General features: G+C 39.8%; 1 protein-coding gene across 5 annotated transcripts; it reads left to right on the plus strand.

The window, feature by feature from the left end:
- The first annotated feature begins 1,381 nt into the window (after positions 1-1,381).
- FAM174A (family with sequence similarity 174 member A) lies at positions 1,382-19,170 on the plus strand. Of its 5 annotated transcripts, XR_009276077.1 has the most exons (5): positions 1,382-1,736; positions 6,292-6,423; positions 6,525-6,637; positions 9,911-9,994; positions 14,339-19,170. XR_009276077.1 is itself a non-coding variant. In XM_058826327.1 (3 exons), the coding sequence occupies exons 1-3, from the start codon at positions 1,438-1,440 to the stop codon at positions 9,930-9,932; spliced, it is 453 nt and encodes a 150-aa protein (XP_058682310.1). In that variant the 5' UTR covers positions 1,382-1,437; the 3' UTR covers positions 9,933-10,466. The 5 variants fall into 5 exon arrangements, 1 of the variants encoding a protein (XP_058682310.1); XR_009276079.1 differs by lacking the exon at positions 6,525-6,637 and having other exon boundaries at positions 14,339-14,697; XR_009276076.1 differs by lacking the exon at positions 14,339-19,170 and having other exon boundaries at positions 9,911-10,466.
- Positions 19,171-19,207: the final 37 nt, after the last annotated feature.

A 19,207-nucleotide genomic window follows, 5' to 3' on the forward strand; every position in this document is an offset into this window, starting at 1 on the left:
CTAAGTTTAAGGCCTCTGGGATAATGAGTCTGCTTCTGAACAAAATCTGATAATTGGCCATGTTACTTCAACTGCAGAAATACATCTGATCTGTACAAGGCTTCTTGCTACTCTGGCATTTTATTCATTCCCTTTGACACATTGACAAATGTCAAAGAGCCCACTACCAATGTGGATTTCTCATTCTGTAGGCACACTATACCCCTAAAATCTTTTCTTAGGTATACAGTAACAAAACAAACAAGCAAAGAGACAAGCCAATAGAAAGAATCTTATCATGGATCCTAACAACTAAACGATTATCCTACCAGAACAGTGTTTAGTTAGGGAACAGTGTGACACAAGAACAATAAAATTTACGGCAGTCACTCTGTAGCATCACCCTAAGTCCAGGTTCACTGGCTTCGTAATACTCAGACAGCTCCATCACCGTCGGCTGTGGTCCATCTAGACACAGCCCTTTCTTGGTCTTTCCACCACTGGACCACAGCTGAAGCAAAAATTAAGAGTTTTCAGGACCTAACAATTTCCAAAACATGTTTTCGCTTATTGTTGATTTATTTTGCTTATCTGCTTATCTGCTTATCTTTTTTTTGCTTATCTGCTGCTGATACTCGGCGGCATCGGAGGAGCAGCTCGGGCTGTTTCTGTGGTGCTGCACATTCGACGAACGAGACATCTGAGACTGCTGCGGGAAACCCGGTCTGGCTGTGCGAGCGGGGTGTGCGGCGAGCTAAGCGGGGACATATCGGGCCATCGGGGCCGCAGCTTCGGTGTCAGCAGGGACAGCTCTGCCGTGGAGAAGTGGCTGCCAGGTAAGCTCATAAATGGTCACTTTGGGAAGTTTCCTTAAAATTTCTGCTCTCACTGAAGTCAGGTATAAAATTTCTGTTCTTTTGTACATAGAATCAGGGTAAAACAGAGGACTGGTTAAAAAAAAAGAAGTACCCTGTTGCCGCTGAAGATGAATAGATCACACGGACACAGGTCGAGGTGTGGTGAAGGAAAGAGAGAAGTTTATTTTTCCCTCCAGGATTTATAGGCTCCTGACCACAGCCAGGGATTGGATGGTCAGGATAACACTTTCTCACAGCACTGGCCATGAGAGATGTCCATCACAAGACGTGTAACAGAAAGAATGTACACATATCTATGTTTACAGTTACTGTCCTGGGAAAGTCTTTAGAAAACTATGTCAGCAAGCTCAGAAGCTGAGTTTTCAGGGCGACAGTACCCCGCCTTAAATCTGTGACATTCCAAGTGGCCCCTCACTCGCGCCCAAGGGCCACTGACCACCCACAAGAAAAGGGTGGCGCCCACGAAAGGGATGGAGCGACGCGGAGAGGGAGTGGAAGGGCTTCCGCTTCCGGCGGCCGCACTGACGGCGGCAGGGCCCGGCCGCGCTGCGCGGCCGCGCTGGGCGGGAGGCGGGCGGAGATGCGGCCGCCGGCGCTGCCGTGGCTCCTGCTGGGGCCGCTGCTGGTGTTGGTGGTGCTGCTGGAGGCCGCTCGCTGGGGGGAGGCGGCGGCCCCGCGGCCCCGGGACGCCGCCACTGCTTCCCTGCGCCCCACGGAGGCGGCCGGCGGGGCCGCCACGCGGAGCAGCAGCAGCAGCAGCCGCCTGGCCGAGGTGTCAGCGCCGCCCGAGCAGGGCCAGCCCATGACCCAGCGCGCCCTGTCCGTGCTGGTGCTGGCCAGCGCCGCCCTTATCGTCTACTTCGTGATCCGGACCGTGCGGTGAGGGCGGGGGGCGGGCGCGGGGGGCGTAGCTGCGCGGCCGGGGCGGCTGAGGGGCTGGCGAGTGGCGGCAGAGTGCGCCGGCCAGCTCCCGGTGCCCTCTCCCCGTGTGGGTGGGGAGCAGCTCGGGCGGCTCAGCTCACCGAGATTCTCACCGAGAATCGCACATCAGTGTTGGGCCTTTCCCGACTCCCTCCTGTGCTCCCTGTGAACTTGTCGCTGCTGGCGTCTGTCAGCCGACCTAAATTTATTTTGTATGTTCTTATTCAAAAACGTGATTTTTGACCAGTCTGCAAACTTCTACAAAAAAAACAACTGCAAAGTTGTTCTTTTCCTCCACTTATGTCTTTTTACGGAAAGGGCTCTTATAAAGCTTGCTACTACTTAGCCTTTATGTTTCTCATGGAAGCTATTCTCCACATAACTTGATATGCTTTTGCAGTTAAGTACAGTGTTTGCCACTTCTTGTGTTTTTTGTCTTGGTAGTTTTACTTCTCTCTCTCTCATGCTTTAATAACTTGGATTCTTCAGAGCGAGGCCCAAATGTATGATTATGCATAAGGCACCTCAGTTATGGAGCAAGTTCTCCATGTCCTTTTCATTTCATTTAGATACACCCATTGTGTCTAGTACCTGCATCATTAAGTTTAGAAAGGCAGTTGAATGACTGTTTTGTGTATGTCATGTACTCAGATATACAGTCCAAGTAAACTAGGATATTTTGATTTTTCCATACATCTTATAAATCACTCTTGAGAAGCCTTGAGGGCACTTCTCAATGTTAGTGTGTCTTGTAACACCAGCCTGTTGGATTTGGAGATGTGAGTAGTACTGTGGAAAGGCCAAATAAATAAATAAAAGTCTCTCATTACAGGAGCTGGAGAGGAAAATTATCATCTATTACCATTATTTTCTGGATGAGTGGTAATTACCCAGTATTCTGGTTTTGGCAGTAGGATGCTGTTCTGCATTTGCAACTGGAGCGCTGTCTTCTAGGTGCTGCTGTAAACTGGGAGCTTAACACTTGACTTTATTCTGTAATTCTGCTGCATCTTGCTTCTGAAATTTGGAATAGATAAAGTGTACGATTTTGAATTCAAACTTGTAGCTGAAATGTTTTTGCAGTGGTTATATAAGAAATACAAAGATTAAGCGCTAATGACCCTTTTTTTGGATAGGTTTCCTTGGCATGAAAACATATCTTGTTAAGACATAAACAAACTTTCTACCAGGTTGCCTGCCCAGCAGATAAAGGGAAGAAAGTGACTGTAGTGTTTCTGGATTTTAGTAAGGCTTTTTTGAACAGCTTTTGATGCTGTTCTTCACAATAGCTGTCTGGACAAGCTCTCCAGTTGTGGGGTGAGCAAATTAGTGGTGCACTGGTAAAAGAAACAGCTGAATGACGGGGCTCATAGGGTTGTAGTAAGGAGGGGTGCATCTGGGTGGCACCCCATCACCAGTGTTGCTCCTCAGGGCTCAGTTCAAGGGCCAGCTCTGCTGAATACTCTTATCTGGAGACAGTAGTTGAATGCACCATTAGCAACTTTGCTGATGGCACCAAGCTGAGTGGTGCAGCTGGCTCTCTCAAGGTGCAAGATGGATTGCAGAGGGATCTAGATAGATTGGAGCATTGGGCAATCACCAGTGGTAGGACATTTGACAAGAACAAATGCTGGGCTTTGCAGCTGGAACAGGAACTGGACGCTAGTTTTACTTGGGAGAGAAGTGACTGCAGAGTAGTCATACAGAGAGGGATCTCAGGGTGCTGGGTGACAGCAAGCTCAGTGTGAGCCAACACGTGCCCTGGCAGCCAAGAGGGCAAACTTCACCCTTTGATGTACCTCACACTGCACAAACAGTCAAGACTGTCCAACTGTACTCAGCATTGTCATAGCCTTCCTGTGAGTAACTGTGTGCAGTAAGGTTACTAAGGCACTTGAATACAACCAGACTAGGGCAGCCAAGCTGGTGGAAGCACTGGAAGGCCTGTCCTCTAAGGAGCAGCTGAGGACTCTGGGTGTGTCTACATTGGAGAAGATAAAGTCTGAGGGGTGACCTCCTTGCTCCCAGTAGGTCCCTGAGGAAGGAGATACTTACCCCTTCTTGCTGAGATCTGTCCATAGGATGCATGGGAATGATTCAAAATTGCACCAAGAGAGGTATAAATTGGACATTAGGAAGCATTTTTTACTGGTAGGGTGGTCAATGACTGGAACAGGCTTCTTAGAAGGGGGCTCAGTGTTTAAGAGGCATTTGGACAATACCCATGGTACCATGCTTTAAATTTTGGATTGATCAGGCTGAGTCAGTAGTAGACATAGGTCCCTTCCAACTGAGCAGTTGTCTGTCACAGAGTAAAAGATTTTAAGTTATTTTTGTGGACAGTCAGGACACTGCTTTAGAGGCATGGCTATGATTATACATGCATGTTGTGTGAGCATCTCCAGTACTCCTGTACTGTAGGTTTTTAACTCCGTCTTACATAGAGAAGGGTTTGAGTCGCAAGTGGTTAGTGTATCCTTTTTCAACAAGATTTGCTTGAATCTAAAATCTGTGCCAGCTTTGTGATAAGTTCTTTTTGCATTATCTACAATCTAGATGTTTGCTATGACTGTCTTAGGTCACTTGCAAATCACAAAGCTACTCATTTTCCATTTCAACCCATTAAGGGAAAAAGGTATAATGTAAAGTGAGATTGGTAGAAATACTGACTTTACGAGTAGCATGTACTGCCTCTTCTTTATTTCATATTTTTGTTGTGTTTTAAAAGTTTATTGTCTGCTAGGATATCCACAATGCTTGTCATAGTCTCAATTGCTTAGCTTCTACTTTAGTGAAAACCAAAAGGTACAATATGTGAGAAACAACTCTATTTTTCGTCACACTGTCATCTTAAAAGTTTTAGAAATTTTTTTTACCTGGTGCTTTGAAGTGTGTGGCTTCTTTCTGTATTGAAGAGTTAAGAACAGATTAAATAAATGAAGAACATGGAAAGGACTTTGTCTTGAAGTGAAAGGTGAAATTTTTAGTTTTGGTGCTAGCCTTAGCTTTAAATGAAAAAGTTGGCTGTTTTGTTCTGGGCTAAAACACTTAAATGCCTGGGGGAACAATTGCTGCATTTTCATATCATAATTGAAAGTGGAGGAAATGGTCATGTTGAGTATTTCTTATAACGTTAAAAACTGGAGAACCTGGAAGAAGGATATGTACTTTATCTCTTCCCCATTCTTACAATGTTACTTTTGCTTCTCAGTTCCAAAAGGAGATATGTTTTATACATTGGAGTATAGTGAAAAGATTAACCAAGATTGAATGCTGTTGTGTGTTTTCAAGAAGGGTATTTAAACAGGTTAAGTACACTAGAGTTTCAGGACGGAATTTGAAGCTGAGAATCTCAGCATTGTATTTTATATCTCTTATAAGAAAGTAAAAATGGTGCCTAAATGTGGGACAGAGAAGTCACAATGCAGAGTATACAGTAGTATAATGTATTATACATAATCTGATAGCAGTACTATAGTATCATAGTATATTCATATTTTTTTTAGTAGCTCAGAAATATTCTGTGTTGAAGTTCCTAAACGTTGTAAACATGTTTTGTAGGCACCTAGCTTTTAAATTCTGGAGTTTCTAAATGAATGACCTTTGCTTTTAGCACTAAGTACCTAGACACAAATTCTTTTTTTTAAGTCCTATAGCTTTCATGTAGTCGTTTGCCAGTTACTGAAAGTGACTCTGTCAGCATTCTGTAAATGTGACTTTGCACAGTGCTTGGTGAGTCGCTGTTGGTCTGAGTTCTGGAACTTGAGCAGGGCTTGTTCCATGGGTTAAAGAGTACTTCTGGAAAGCCAAATGGAATGGTTCATTTTGTAGGTGATGCACACGGGACCCAGGCCCATGCAGCAAAGCTGTGGAGAGTAAGAAAACCAGATGCAGACTGTCTGCTTTTCTGTGATAAGCACTGTGCCTTAATCCTGAAACATGAGTCACTGACGCTTCCTTCCGTGCTTTGTGAAGCATACAAGACATTGACTCTACAAGATGTCTTTTTCTAAAGTGTAATTATAGATGATTTTTTAAACTTGATGTCTATAAAATTCTTCACAAATGATAATAAAAATTTCTAGTGTCAACCATGACTTGTGTTACAAGTTACAGCTTTGCTATTGCTTTGTTTGGTTTCTGCCTGATTTGATCAGCTGTTTTTTACAGATGCATAAGACACATAGAGAATATGTAGCAAGGCAGTTTTTTCTTAGTAGAAGTATGCTAGAAGTATGATGTATTTTTATGTCGCTCTTATATGCTAAATGCTAAATTTTGTATTCACTACATTAATCCTGCACAAAACAGGACACTCTTAATGGCCTTAATCAATTAATGAAAACTGTTGACATTTAGAATTTTTTGACCTCTAAATTCATAGAGCTAAGTGTGTACATTTATCATTAATTTTAGAGACTTACACAAAGTATCAGTATAGCAGTATTTTATATTATTGGATCAGAAAGTAGGAAAGATTTACATTACTTGAATGTTTTAAAATACTTTTCAGGCTCAGAAGGCAAAACAGAAAAACCCGAAGATACGGAGTTTTGGATACAAACATAGAAAACATGGAGCTGACCCCATTAGAACAAGATGATGATGATGATGATACGCTATTTGATGCCAGCCATCCTCAAAGGTTTGTATTTAGAACCTGAATGTACTTCTAGCAATAGAAGTGAAGGAGTGTGGGTGATAAGCAACTCTGAGAAAGCTCACTACTGTGTTTCATATGTGTAGTTGGAGAAGGGATGTCAAGATCACTTGAATTTTAAATGGGCAAGAATTTAGTGGGCAAGAAGATAAACACCATTTGTCTTCAACATGTGAGTTCCAGAGAAATGGAGAGGAAGGTAGGATATTTTTGTTACAAATACAGTGCCATTGAAGCTAATGTTAAGTCAACAACTAGCTTTTACCTGTCTTTTTTCTTTTTTTTTTTTCCTAATATGAAGGCTCCGGTTTTTCTTGTGTATTCTCACCTATGAGTTCTGCTTCAAGCAACTTCGCTTCATTCTGCTTTCTTATTGCTAAAGTAGTCAACAGTTAGTTGATGATGATCCTGCACCACATTTTACATTTGGTACTGCTGCACTGAAAAATTCACATTCTTAAGCTACTGTCTGAATCTTTGTAGATACAGGAAAATTTTCTTGTATTTCTTTATTGTGTTTAACTTTTGTTCTGTTTCCTTAGTGTCTTTAAACATGATCAGTTCAAATCAATTAAATTTATGCAGTTCACACTTATATTTTTTCCTTATTGAGCAATGCCATCACATTGCACATGCAAAGATACAGTAAAATAATTGATGGGATTGTCATAGTTCATAGTGAAGACTGTCAGAAGAGATCAGATTAATTCTTCCAGTCACAGCAAGTAATTGATTCACATTTAATGTGAAATCAGATTCAAATCTCAAGCAAGACAGTTTGATGAATGCAATACATGATGGCTCAAATGAATTAAAAGTATTGGAGTAGTAAGTCAGGTGTTCTACCATTTATCAAGAGGAACTTTGGATGCAGTTCTGGAACTTGAAAAGAAAGATTCAGTCTGCTTTGTCTCCTTAATGAGAATCTTTCTGATTTAATTATTTTTCATAAGTCAAAGTCTCTTTTTTTTTCTCCCCCATACACTAGATTAAAGTAGCTAGAATATCTCCACATAGCATTCCTCTGTATTGTAGAATTATGTGACATTTAACATTATGCTATATTACTAGTCTTTTTCCAGTGTATGTAAGCACACACACACACACACACACACACACACACACACACACACACACATACATAAATATACATATGTAAAATGTAATAGGTAATTGTCGCATTATACCCAGGAATTCCCTCAATGTCTGCTTTAAATCTTTTAGCTTCTGTTGTAATTCAGGATACTTGTTAGACATTTTGAGGTATTTGATGACCAGTTAACATGAAACTCAGATACACGATACTGCTTATTTACAGGAGGATCAACTATGTTTTTTAGTAGGAAGTAAAATGGATTTATAGCTAGTCATCATTAACAAACAGTATTACACAATTCTAAGTTTCTGAGAGCATATTTCTGATTTTTCTTCCTGCCTTTTCCCTAAACACTTTATTTTGAGGGAAAAGAACATTTTTTTGAAGTATTTCATTGTAGAAGTATCTAAACTGTTGTTTCAATAGCACTCTGAAAGTATGTGTCTAAATTATTGAAATCCTTGTTTTGATACTGGAAACTCAGGAAAACATGGACTTCAGTTAAATTTAATGAAAATAGTGAATTTTCTCTGGTTTTGTATATTGATATCTTCTTGTGTTCTCTTTTATGTGGAGAACTTAAAATTTTAAGAGCTACTTTTTATTTTGAAATAGTGTTCATGTGTAGGTTAAAAGCAGTGCTGAACAATCCACAAATCTCTGTAAAACAGCTGGATAAAATGGTGTTCAAACTTTGCAAAGATAAGTCATTGCTGGGAGGGTAGTTTGAAAATTAGAGTACTTGAATTATTTTATTTTTTTTAAATCTTGATTGGGAATGTGCTTCTTAATTTATTACTGTCTTGCTTCAACTTGTTTGCATCTGCATTGAAGCTTAATAATCAGTCTTCATGTTACTGCTTAAGCACAATGACCAAAGGGAGTACAAAATGCCTAAGTAAGCAAAGACAACTTGGTGCTGAGGACAACTTCATGAAAGTGATACATATTCTCAGGAGATGTCATTACACTTTGTTCTGACATTTGCAGTAATTCAGAGGTATGGTTGATTGGGATTTTTAAAGGTGGCTTAAATATGTAGCCAGGCCTAGAGCATGGAACAAGGAAGAGAGGCTTTTAGTAGTTTTTGGAGTTTAGTGCTTTGTTAAGTGAAGAACAGTTGCAGTTTTACTTAACTTAGACTCAACAATTGAGTCTTACTTAGTGCTTAAGTTTCTTTCCCTTGCAACTCAGAAGGCACTAAAAAATTGAATGCAGTTACAGGGAATTCTTATTTTCATGTTCATTTGCATTTGTTATTGACATCAAAATAGTCAAGTTTTGGTATATATATATATATATATATATATATATGTATGTATGTATATATGTATGTATAAAATTGTTGTTTTATATATAAAAATATGTCTTTTTCCCTAATTTCTTTATGACCTGTTAAAAGATTGTAGTGGCACTCGGTCTGCTTTAATTTTTCTTGCTTGAAGCAGTCGAGCTTTTTTTAAGGTGATATTCTACAAAATAGTATGCCTATATTAGAAATCCTTATAGTCTGATTTTGGGTTAGCTGGTAACTGTATTAGACCCTTTGCAGAACTAGACAGAGAAACTAGATTCTCTCCTAAAAATCACCACAGTAGTGTTATTTTACTGGTGTCCAGATACATTACTTCTTTCAAGAGTTGCTGTTTTCTTTCAGAACTGTATGAAAAAAGGTCCCCAGTGCCCTCAGCTGTAACATAGACACAATTTAAATGTATTCCTACTGTCATCATCACCCATGTCACTAGTCTCTGTGCTGCTGCTGTTTGGGGCAGTTTACCAAAACAGTAGGCTTTTAGCCTATTCTATTTAGCTATTTTTGCTCAATAGCTTACTATTAAATGCCCAAGTGTGAAATTCTAGCCTTTGGTCTCACAATACAGCTTTACACACATGCCATCTGACAAACAGTATACTAATACCACATCTTCGTTTTTCAAAATTATATCATACTAGTGGTTTGCAATCCTCATTGAATGACTTCACGCAGAAACTGCTTGCTCAGTGCTACAAGGCACAAGGGGAAGAATTTACTTTGTTTTCTTATAGTATTCCATAACTGGAATGCTACCAAGACTTGCCAGAGTTTCAGTAGGAACACAGGAGCCTTGACAGTTCAAAAGCATATTCTCATGGTAAATCCCTTTATATTTTTGTAAATGAGTTGTCTCTCTATTTGGAAAGGTTAAATGAATGTGGGTTTATGGCACTTTGCTTCACAGTAATATGGTAACTAAGAGTTTTCCCAGTCAATTTTAATAATAAAATGTCATTTCTCTCTGGATTCTTTCATAATGTGAGATCTTTAAAAATGTAGGCTAAACTCATCTTGAAACAGGGCATTTCAGATTAATGCATCTGTTTCTTCTGTTGTAGAGAAGTACGTGCCTTTCAGTGAAAGAACTTAATCTTAGAACCAGAGAAGGAGACTGCTTCATGGGAAAAATAAGAAGCAAGAGGGTATGCGAGTGGGGGGGAACTAATTTAATTTGTGTATTTTATGGCATCCTTAATATCTTGCAATAAATAATGTATCAATTTGTTGTATCTTTTTTGTATATAGATATTCTCAATGTATAGCCTATGGGGAGAGAATACTAACTGCACTAAGATAAAAAACCTATTTGGAAGAGAGAATACTTGTAAAACAGGGTATTTTTTGCTTGTTACAAATCTTGTATGCCATTAAGTATGGTATACACTTTTTTTCTACAGTAACCTGGAATGTTAATTTATTTCTTCTGATATTAAATTGTAAATAAATATAGACACTGTGGACTTCTCTGAATTGTTTGAACTTGATTTTAATTGAGGAAATGATTTACTGTTTACCAATAAAAAGCCAAACTACTGCCTTCTGTGTTGATAATTTAAAAAGCTAAATTAACATGTTTTGTAAACTTCAGTGAAAAAATAAAATGTTTACAGTGTTCCTAGCATTTACTGTGATTCTCCAACACTATACATTTTAAAGATACTTGAGATATTTATATAATTATGTAAAACATGGTATTGCAACATCTTCTTACTGTTGAGACTCCTGATTGCAACTGTTGAGTTAATTTTTCATGAGGTCTATCTTCAGCTTGTGTGAGCAGATGTGATTCAGTGACACTTTAGGGTGTTGTGGTGTAATCCACATTTTCAGTATTCAGACCTGTAGTGAAACAGAGATAAGCCTTTGGGAAAATTCTAAATATTCTGTAACTCTGAAATGGAACATTGGCATCAGAAGCAGCTCTTGCTGAAATGTGTGGTAATACTCACATGAATGTAGTTGACATACAGCAGTTATATTTAATTTTTGTCTAGGCCCATAAAAATTATTACAACAGTCTTTAAGACCTGGAAGATATAAGTTTTTTAATATGTTGCAGTTTCCACTATAACTTTGATAATGTAGACAAAATGTTAAAATTCTAGTTTATAATTAATGTATATTTGTTGCTAATTCCATATATCCATAAATATCAAGGCATAAAGTTGCTACAGCAGTATTTCTGGGAGTGACTGTATCCTCAAAGTGACAAAGTTGTGGGCTACAGAGAAAGGGGAATAATTTTTCCTGATTCTTCACCCACTTGGTGTTTGAACAAAATTGGAATACTTTTCTTTGAGGTTATTCCTACAGTGATTGGGTGGGGAGGGAGTCTGCTGTAGATTTTCTTTACCTCTACTGGCTGATTTGTTATGTTGAAACCTTCTTACTTGCTATAGTAACAGCTCAGATGAGGTCAAATCAACCTCCCAGGGTCATTTTTACCTATGGCTGGTGATGTGCCACACACAGCTGGGAAATAGATTGTATTTACAATAAACACAAGTCATTATTTTGGGTCCTGTTGTATCTAACTTTTTCTGCTTACGTTTAAAGATAAAACTGAAATGAAAATATAGCACTAATTCTTGGAGCTGCTTAGTTGAGGAATCTGGAGACATAGTAAATAGGTTTTAGGGTAGTAGACTGCAAGGTGAGAGAACAGTAAATAACAGAAGGCAAAGTATATATCAAGGGAACTGTCAGTGTTAAGCTAAACATAATTGAAATCTTTCAGAAATACAGACTGTCTTCCTGACATCCTAGAATTTGTACCAGTAAAATCTTTCTTCTTTGGGCTTTGACCCACCCTGAGGACGTGTTATGCTTGTTATGCACAGTATTTGAACTGTTTAAGCAAGTTAAAATCACTGAAAATGCAATCAGTCTTTAAGCTCTTGTACGTGCTGCAGGTAAACCTTGATGTTTTTCTGCAGATAAAACAAAATGGAGCAGGTTATTTATGTTTCCAAGCAAATTTTCTGGTGGGGAAAAAAATCCAACCACAAATTTTCTCAAAAATTTTATTTAGACTTCTTTTGCCCATGCCTCCAAAATTATGAGGCTTTATTTACGGGTGAAGCATCTGTAAAGCAATCATACAATTGGTAATAAATTGATACAGTTTTGATTTCTGATATGTCAAATGCCATGTAGTTGATGAAGCAAGCTTCCTGGGCCTTATTCAGCTTGGATCTAATTTCAGTAGCTGAATTGGTTCTCATTACATTTGCAGACACAAACTTAGTCAAAAAATAATCATGGTGTTGTATATCTTGGTCTTAACAGCTGCAAATTGCAGCTGCAAATTGCAGCTATGGACATCCCCTGTTGATAGGTACAACACTATCAGTACCATTTCCAACTACGTGCAAAAAGCTGTTCTTGGAGCTGTTCTAACATACTTCTAAAAATTTGGAAAAGAATATGCCACTGCAGATGCCAGTAACTGATCCATGCATAAACAGAACTGAAGTTTATATCAAGCTTATTTATCAGTTAAAAATTTTATAAAAAAACAAGATTAAAAAGATGAAGACAAATATTTATGAAATGTTTAACTGAGTAGCTGTGTATAGAAAATGTTTTCCGCATTTGAACTAAAATATTAATAGGCCAGTAAAGAATGTGAGCTGATCTGCTGTTGTAAAGCTCCTTGAAGATAGGAGATAGCCCAAGTTTAATGAGAAATAAACTGGGAGAGGCTTGCTTTCTTCTATAACTTGAATTTCTGAAGACAGAAAATGGAATATGGAGAAAAATCTTGGAAGATTGAAAAAAAATGTTTAAAGATACTTTTACAATTCTTACAGTATTAAAGCTATTACAGCAAATCTATTACTGTTAGGACTTTGTGACTTTTTTCCTTCACTAGTGTAATTTGAGGCCCAACTTGTACAAGAATATGTAGTTCCTGATCAAATCTGAATGTATTAGTTCACTGCATTGTTAGGATAATGGAGCAGGCACCCTGTGATACCATGAATGGGTCCGAGCATAAGAAATCCATATGACTGAAGAGGCAGAAAGCATTTTTATTTTTCATGTTGACCAGTAGGAGCCAGGGACAATCTTTTAATACATAAGCCAACTGAAAAAATGGAGTCTCAAAAGACCCAATATGAGTGGACTGCTTCACAGTTTCGGGATAGACTTCTGTTTGCTATGGTTGTTGTTTCATGGTACTACTGATGATGGTGTTCCAAATTGTTAACTCTTCAACCCCTGCAGAACTGATCCAACTCTCTGGAGTGGTGTCCTCTGATGAGATTTTTGGGTGATTTTTCCCTGTCCACAATTACTTGCCATTTCCAAGTGGCTTGCACTCAATTAACTTCTATCTTGAAACATTCTTATTTTAAGAAACAATTAAACAAGAAGATTTCTTTGTGGTATTATCAGGATGGATGAGTTTAAGATTTTATTACGAGCTACAAGGAAGGTTCTTAAATCATGAAATCTTTTTCATGTAATTTCCTGCTTCCTTCTGTTGGGAAAGTATGAGCCTATGTTTTTGACGTAAGCCTTTTCAGTGCTTACGGCAGTATGCTTTGCACAAAATGCAAAGCATAATAATGTTTTCATAAGTGATCTGGACATATGAATCAAAGGCACATTAAGTGAATTTGCTGTTGCAATTAATCTTATCTGAGCACCTGGACTCCCTCAAGTGTAGAGAGACGTTATAGAGAGATCTGAGTAGACTATGGATCATCTAGGTGTATGTAGGTGTATGAAGATTGAAGATTATCCTAGACTAGGATAATCACCAGGAGTACGAAATCTAATAAAGAGAAAGTGCTGGATTCTCCAGCGGCAACAAGATAATAATACATACAAACAAGGGGACAAGAGGCTGAAGAGCAGTCCTGCAGAAAGATATCTGGGGATTGGAGTTAATGGCAGGTTGAACATGAGTCAGCAGTGTCCTGACAGCCAGGTGGGCCGACCGTGTCCTGGGATGCAGCCACATGAGGGAGGGGCTTCTCCTGCTCTGCTCTGTTTTGAGCACCGCAGTATGAGAAGGACAGAGAACTACTGCTTTGTTCAGCTTGGAGAGAAGAGAAGGCAGCAGGCAAGAGGGCAGCAGAGTGAGAGATGCTGATGTCTGTGCTGACCAGTTAAAGGGCAGAATGGATGTGAATGAAGTTGCATCCAGCGGAATTCAGATTGGACATACGGCACAATCTGAGTTCAAAAGTTATGCCAGAGTTCCTTTTGATACCTATTAATATCAACCTAGGTAATGGGTACTGTGTTTATCAATTTTCCTCCCTTCCCTGTTTAATAGAAACAAAGACTCATTCATGTGAACTTCAGAAAACTTGGTCCATAAAGACAGAGGAGGAAACAGTACATGTTCTCACTCAAGCATTTCATTGCTCATGTTTTAAAGAAAAGTCAGTGTCAGTTGACAGCTGATTGGATCTTGCATTGCATAAAGAAGTACTCATTTTAATGAAACAAATTCTTTATTCTTTCCACAGCTTTTTCTTAAAAAAAGAAAATAAATCCAGCAAAAAGCCTAGAGGTAAGGTAAATGGCATTTATGAGGAATCTTAATGAAACTTCTTCAAGACATTACATTATTGAAAGGTCTAGATGCCAGGTTTTGAAACTTGGGAGATTTCACGAGGAATATGTTTGCACTGATACTACTCCTTTTACCTGCCTTGGGCATTGTCCAAAATGAGGTGTGTGACTGTGTGTATTTCTCTTCAGACCAAACACAGTCATTTTTATTCTGTGCTCTGATAGAGTCCAAAGACCTCTCATCTTTCTAAACAGAAAACACAGTTTTATGAAGACATAAATTAAACCTGTTGAATCAAAGCAGACATTATATATATATATATACACATTAGCATTTTTGTGACATTTCTGAAAGTTAGTAGTACACTTCCCAGTAAGAAGATTGTTCAGATAAGTGGTGAAATTTAATTCACAGTTTAACTGTCCTTTCTATCAGATCTTTCATTTTGCTTTTCCCGATATGAAATCTAAATCTTGTTTTTAGTCATTTTAAGCCTATTGCACTGTAGCTACAGTTAATGGTAAAAAGAACTTTGTCTTTTTGCAGATTTGCCATTTTTGTCGAGATAATTATATTGCCTCATCGTCTTGTCTAAACAAGACACCCTCAGTTTCTTTTCTCCTGTATTGGTTTTGCATTGTTTTTTGGTAAGAGGGCATGCTACAGGGGTGGCTTCTGTGAGAAGCTGCTAGAAGCTTCCACTCTATTCAGCAGGGTCGATCACTGGTGTCTACAGAGATAGATGTGCCGCTGGCCAAACCTGGGCCAGTTAGAAATGGTGATAATGCCTCTGTGATAACAAACACATTTAAGAAGAAAGATAAACAAAAAGTTGTTGCACAGTTTTAATTCCAGCCAGAGGAGAGCAGGGTGAGAACATGTGAGAAGAAAACTATGTAGATGACAAGGTCAGTGGAGAAGGAGAGTGAGGAGGTGCAGCAGGTGCTGGAGTTGAGATTTGTCTGCAGGCTGTGGTGAGGACCATGGTGAGGCAGCTGTGTCCCTACAGCCCATGGAGGTCCTGGGGATATAGAGATTCATCTGCAGCCCATGGAGGAGCCCCCACAGAAGTAGGTGGATGTCTGTGAGGAAGCTGTGATCCTGGTGGAGACCTGTGGAGAGAGGGCCCTGCTCCTGTGCTGGAGCAGCCTGTCCTTACGGCTGAGTGGAAGAGTGACCTGTGCTGCAGCAGCCTGGGGAGGACAGCTGCCCCTGGGACTGTCCCTGTGGGCTCACACTGTGGGAGGGAGCTCGTGAGATGGAGCCACATCAGAGAAGTTCACGGAGAAGTGTCTCCTGTGGGAGGGGACCAGTGGTGCAGCAATGGAGCGACTCCTCTTCCTGAGCAGCAGGAGAAGCCACGGGAGATTAACTGATCATGACCCCCACTCCATGTCTCCTTGCATTGCTGGGGTAAGAGGTAGAGCTAAGAAGGAAGGAGGGGTGGGGGGAAGGTGGTTTCAAGGGGCTTATTTTACTTCTCCTTATCCTGCTCTGATTTTTTTTATTAGTAATAAATTCACTTCATATCCCTGAGTTGATCCTGTTTTGCCAATGATTGTATTTGATGAGGGGTCTCTCTTGATTCTTATCTCAACCCTGAACTCTGTTATATTTTCTCTCCTCTGTCCAGCTGCAGAAGGAAGTTAATGAGCAGCTTTCACTGGTGCCTGGCATCTGGCCCAGGTCAATCCATTACACCTCCCAAGATAACTATATTTGATAATTATATATAGTTATATAAGCATATAACTTGCTTAGTATGCCTCGAAATCCTGCATGTAAGTAATCTGTGAAGACACGGAAGAGCACCAGGCCTGGAATGGAGCCCTGTGGAACCCCACTAGTGACAGATCACCAGCCTGATGTCTCCCCATTCACAGTCACTGACTGTGCCCAACCCATTAGCCAGATGCTGTATTTGTGATGATGTGTTTATTCAGCTTTGTCCAGGACACCATGGAAGACAGCATTGATGACTACTGAAATCCAGAAACATGATTACATCAACTGACTTCTCTTGATTGATGAGGTGGAGAATCTTGTCATGAATGGTTATCAGAAGAACTTTGCCTTCATGAACGCATGCTGGCTGTGAATGATGACTGTGTTGTCTTTCAGGTATTTTTCAATAACTCACAGAATAATCTCTATAATTTTTCCAGGCACTGAGGTGAGACTGACAGGCAGGTAGTTACCAGGGTCATTCCACTTGCCCTTTTTGAAAATTTGGATGTTTGTCAGCTTTCAGTCCTATGATTCTATGTTTCTGTGATTATATGGTGATGGAAACATACAATTTTGTGCAGCTGTCATACTTCTGGCCTGGAGTTGTCATTTCCCTTTCTCCCCCACCCATATAGAACATAAGTTAACCACATTTTCAGTTTTAGCTCTCTCAATAACTTCAGTTGAAGCCTTAGATTTTGTAGCAGCTTCAGAACCATTTGATACTAGAAAAAATATGCAGAAATTAGGGTTTTAAATTTAATATGGGTAGCTACACATCTGCTTCATATCTGCAAGTAGGATGGACGTTCTAGACCTTGTTCAGTCCAAGCTGGACATGAGAACATTCATTTTCTCAGAGGCAAGACCAGGACTTATTTGCCTGAGCAGCTGTGGTCGTTCTGGTCCATTTTCTTAATGTTTTCCACTAATATACCATTAAATACCTGAATGCCACTGTGCAATATTGATTTAACGGAAGTATTTGTAGTCTCTTGGATATGAGTAGTAGAGAGTCATTAAGATCTTAATTGATTATGGCAACTCTAGCTGTCCCCAAGAAAAACCTTAAATTCACTTGTGTTGGTGTAAGTTTCAAGAAAAAGAAAGCTAAAGTAGCATATATTAAAAACTTAGCTATAAAATATTTCTTTTTTTATCTGAATGGAAACTGTTGTCCATGCTGGTACATGTCTTCAGTACCTATGAAATTGAAATATTTTCCTCATTTTTTAACACTGTAGATGCTGTTCTGTAGGAGACCCTTTCTGGGGACGGTCTGAGACACGGCAAAGACTCCTGTAATTGAGTTAGGTGTTAGAAGTTTATTTCAGGGCGTGGGATAGAGACAGAGAGGGAGCCTGCTATGAGCCAGCAGATAGAGCTCAAAGCAGGCTCAGAGAGAACAATACAAAAGAGGGTAAAATATGAATACATGAGTTTAAGACTTAAGATTGCTAAGAAAGAGAGTAACAGAACAGAAGTGAGAGAGCCAGGAAAAAGAGATAAAGAAGAGCAGGAAAGAGCAGCAAGAGAATGTAGTAAGAGAGACAACAAGAGAAAACAAGAGAACCAAGAGAACCAAGAGAGCGAACTCTTTTTTACGATTACTTATATAACCTATACATATTCCTTTACTATTCTATTCCTTTACTAACCAATCTTTCTAAGTATACTAATACAGTAACATTTGTGTGCAACCTATAGAAATCGCTATTTTTGCATATTTTTAGTTATCTCAGGGTCCTTCAGACCTTTCCTTATAAGGCTGGGAAGAGGGGTCTCAGCTTGGTTTTATTGCAGGAAAGAATGTGTTCTGGCATACCAGCCTGGTTTCTTTGAATTATTCAAACCGTGCTATCATTTGTATTTCTTCTTTAGCCTTTCTGGCTACAGAGTTATATTTATAATTTCTTTCTAATTCTACCTTCCCAACATCTGCCCCTTTTTGTTTATGATGTCAGAAATAGGTCTACCTCTCAATTTCTGCACACATTGGAGTATACAAGGTATAGCTACTAAAACTACAATTATCACTATTAAAATTATCAAGCTTATTTTACAGAGTTCCTTAAGCCAAGGTGCAAAGCTTCAACTCTTAAAACAAATTGTCTAGCTTCTTTAACTTTTGAAGGTCAGATTGATTATCTTTAGAATTATTAATATGAATTTGGTTGGCTAAATTTTTCAAATTTTGCAGCTCTTTGTGAATAGAAACAGAATGCTTAGGTATCAAAGCTTGCAGTCTTTGGCTAAGGTAACTTAGGCATTTATCTTCCGTTGATTCACAGTTTAGGTTTTGCTACAGAAATTTTAAACTAAAGGATAACAGTAACATGCATTCATGCAAATAATGGAATTTCATTTTTTTTCTTGAACTGTCTTTAGCAGATCACTTTCTCTTGGTGACTTTGCGCAGTTCAAGTGCTTGCTTCTTGGTTTCTCTTTGCAGTCTGCAAACTTGCTGGGGGTTCAGGTGTATGACAGTGGTGTCATGTCTCTGCTTGAGCTTTAAGAGCTCTTTCGATTTTTCTCTCAAAGTCTTTCCAAGTTTCTTTGCTTGGATTGCTACTGTTTGCTGTTTTGCGGTGTCGGGCGGTGTTGCTGTCACAGTGGATGCAGACGGGAGTTGTGTTGGTGTTAGCAGTGGTGCAGACAGGCGGGCGCCATGTGCTGGGGTCGGGTGGTTTTGGTGGTGGACGCAGCTTCGCGAAGACGCATGATGGGAGCTGGACAGTGACTAGGCTAGGCGGTGGGATAGATGATGCTGATGGCTGCAGCTGTAGAGTCGGGGTTCCGTGCCTGTCCTTTCCCTCTCCCTCCGCGGTTTGAGAGGCTGGCATGGAGGGTTGTAGAAAGGCTGTGCTTGAGGGGTGGCATGGGGGACCCGGGGGCGGCGGCAGCAGCAGCGGCGATAGAGGCTGTGACTGCGCATGCGTGGATGATGTCAGCGTCGCAGGGCAGCATGGGAGAGTGGTGTGTAGGAGCGGGAGTTGTGAATCGGGCTGGGCAGCACCACTCAGGATGGTGTTGCTGAATGGCGGTGGGGCTGTTGGCTCCACGGGTGCTACGAAGGCACCGCTTGTGGGGGACA

This window comes from Poecile atricapillus, chromosome Z, assembly GCF_030490865.1.
Source record: "Poecile atricapillus isolate bPoeAtr1 chromosome Z, bPoeAtr1.hap1, whole genome shotgun sequence".
Taxonomy (NCBI): domain Eukaryota; kingdom Metazoa; phylum Chordata; class Aves; order Passeriformes; family Paridae; genus Poecile; species Poecile atricapillus.

Excerpts from the sequence above, each read along its gene's own strand:
- FAM174A (XM_058826327.1), top strand. The coding sequence starts at position 1,438 with ATGCGGCCGCCGGCGCTGCCGTGGCTCCTGCTGGGGCCGCTGCTGGTG. Across the intron at positions 1,737-6,291 it reads TTCGTGATCCGGACCGTGCG|GCTCAGAAGGCAAAACAGAA; the intron begins GTGAGGGCGGGG and ends AATACTTTTCAG. Across the intron at positions 6,424-9,910 it reads GATGCCAGCCATCCTCAAAG|AGAAGTACGTGCCTTTCAGT; the intron begins GTTTGTATTTAG and ends CTTCTGTTGTAG.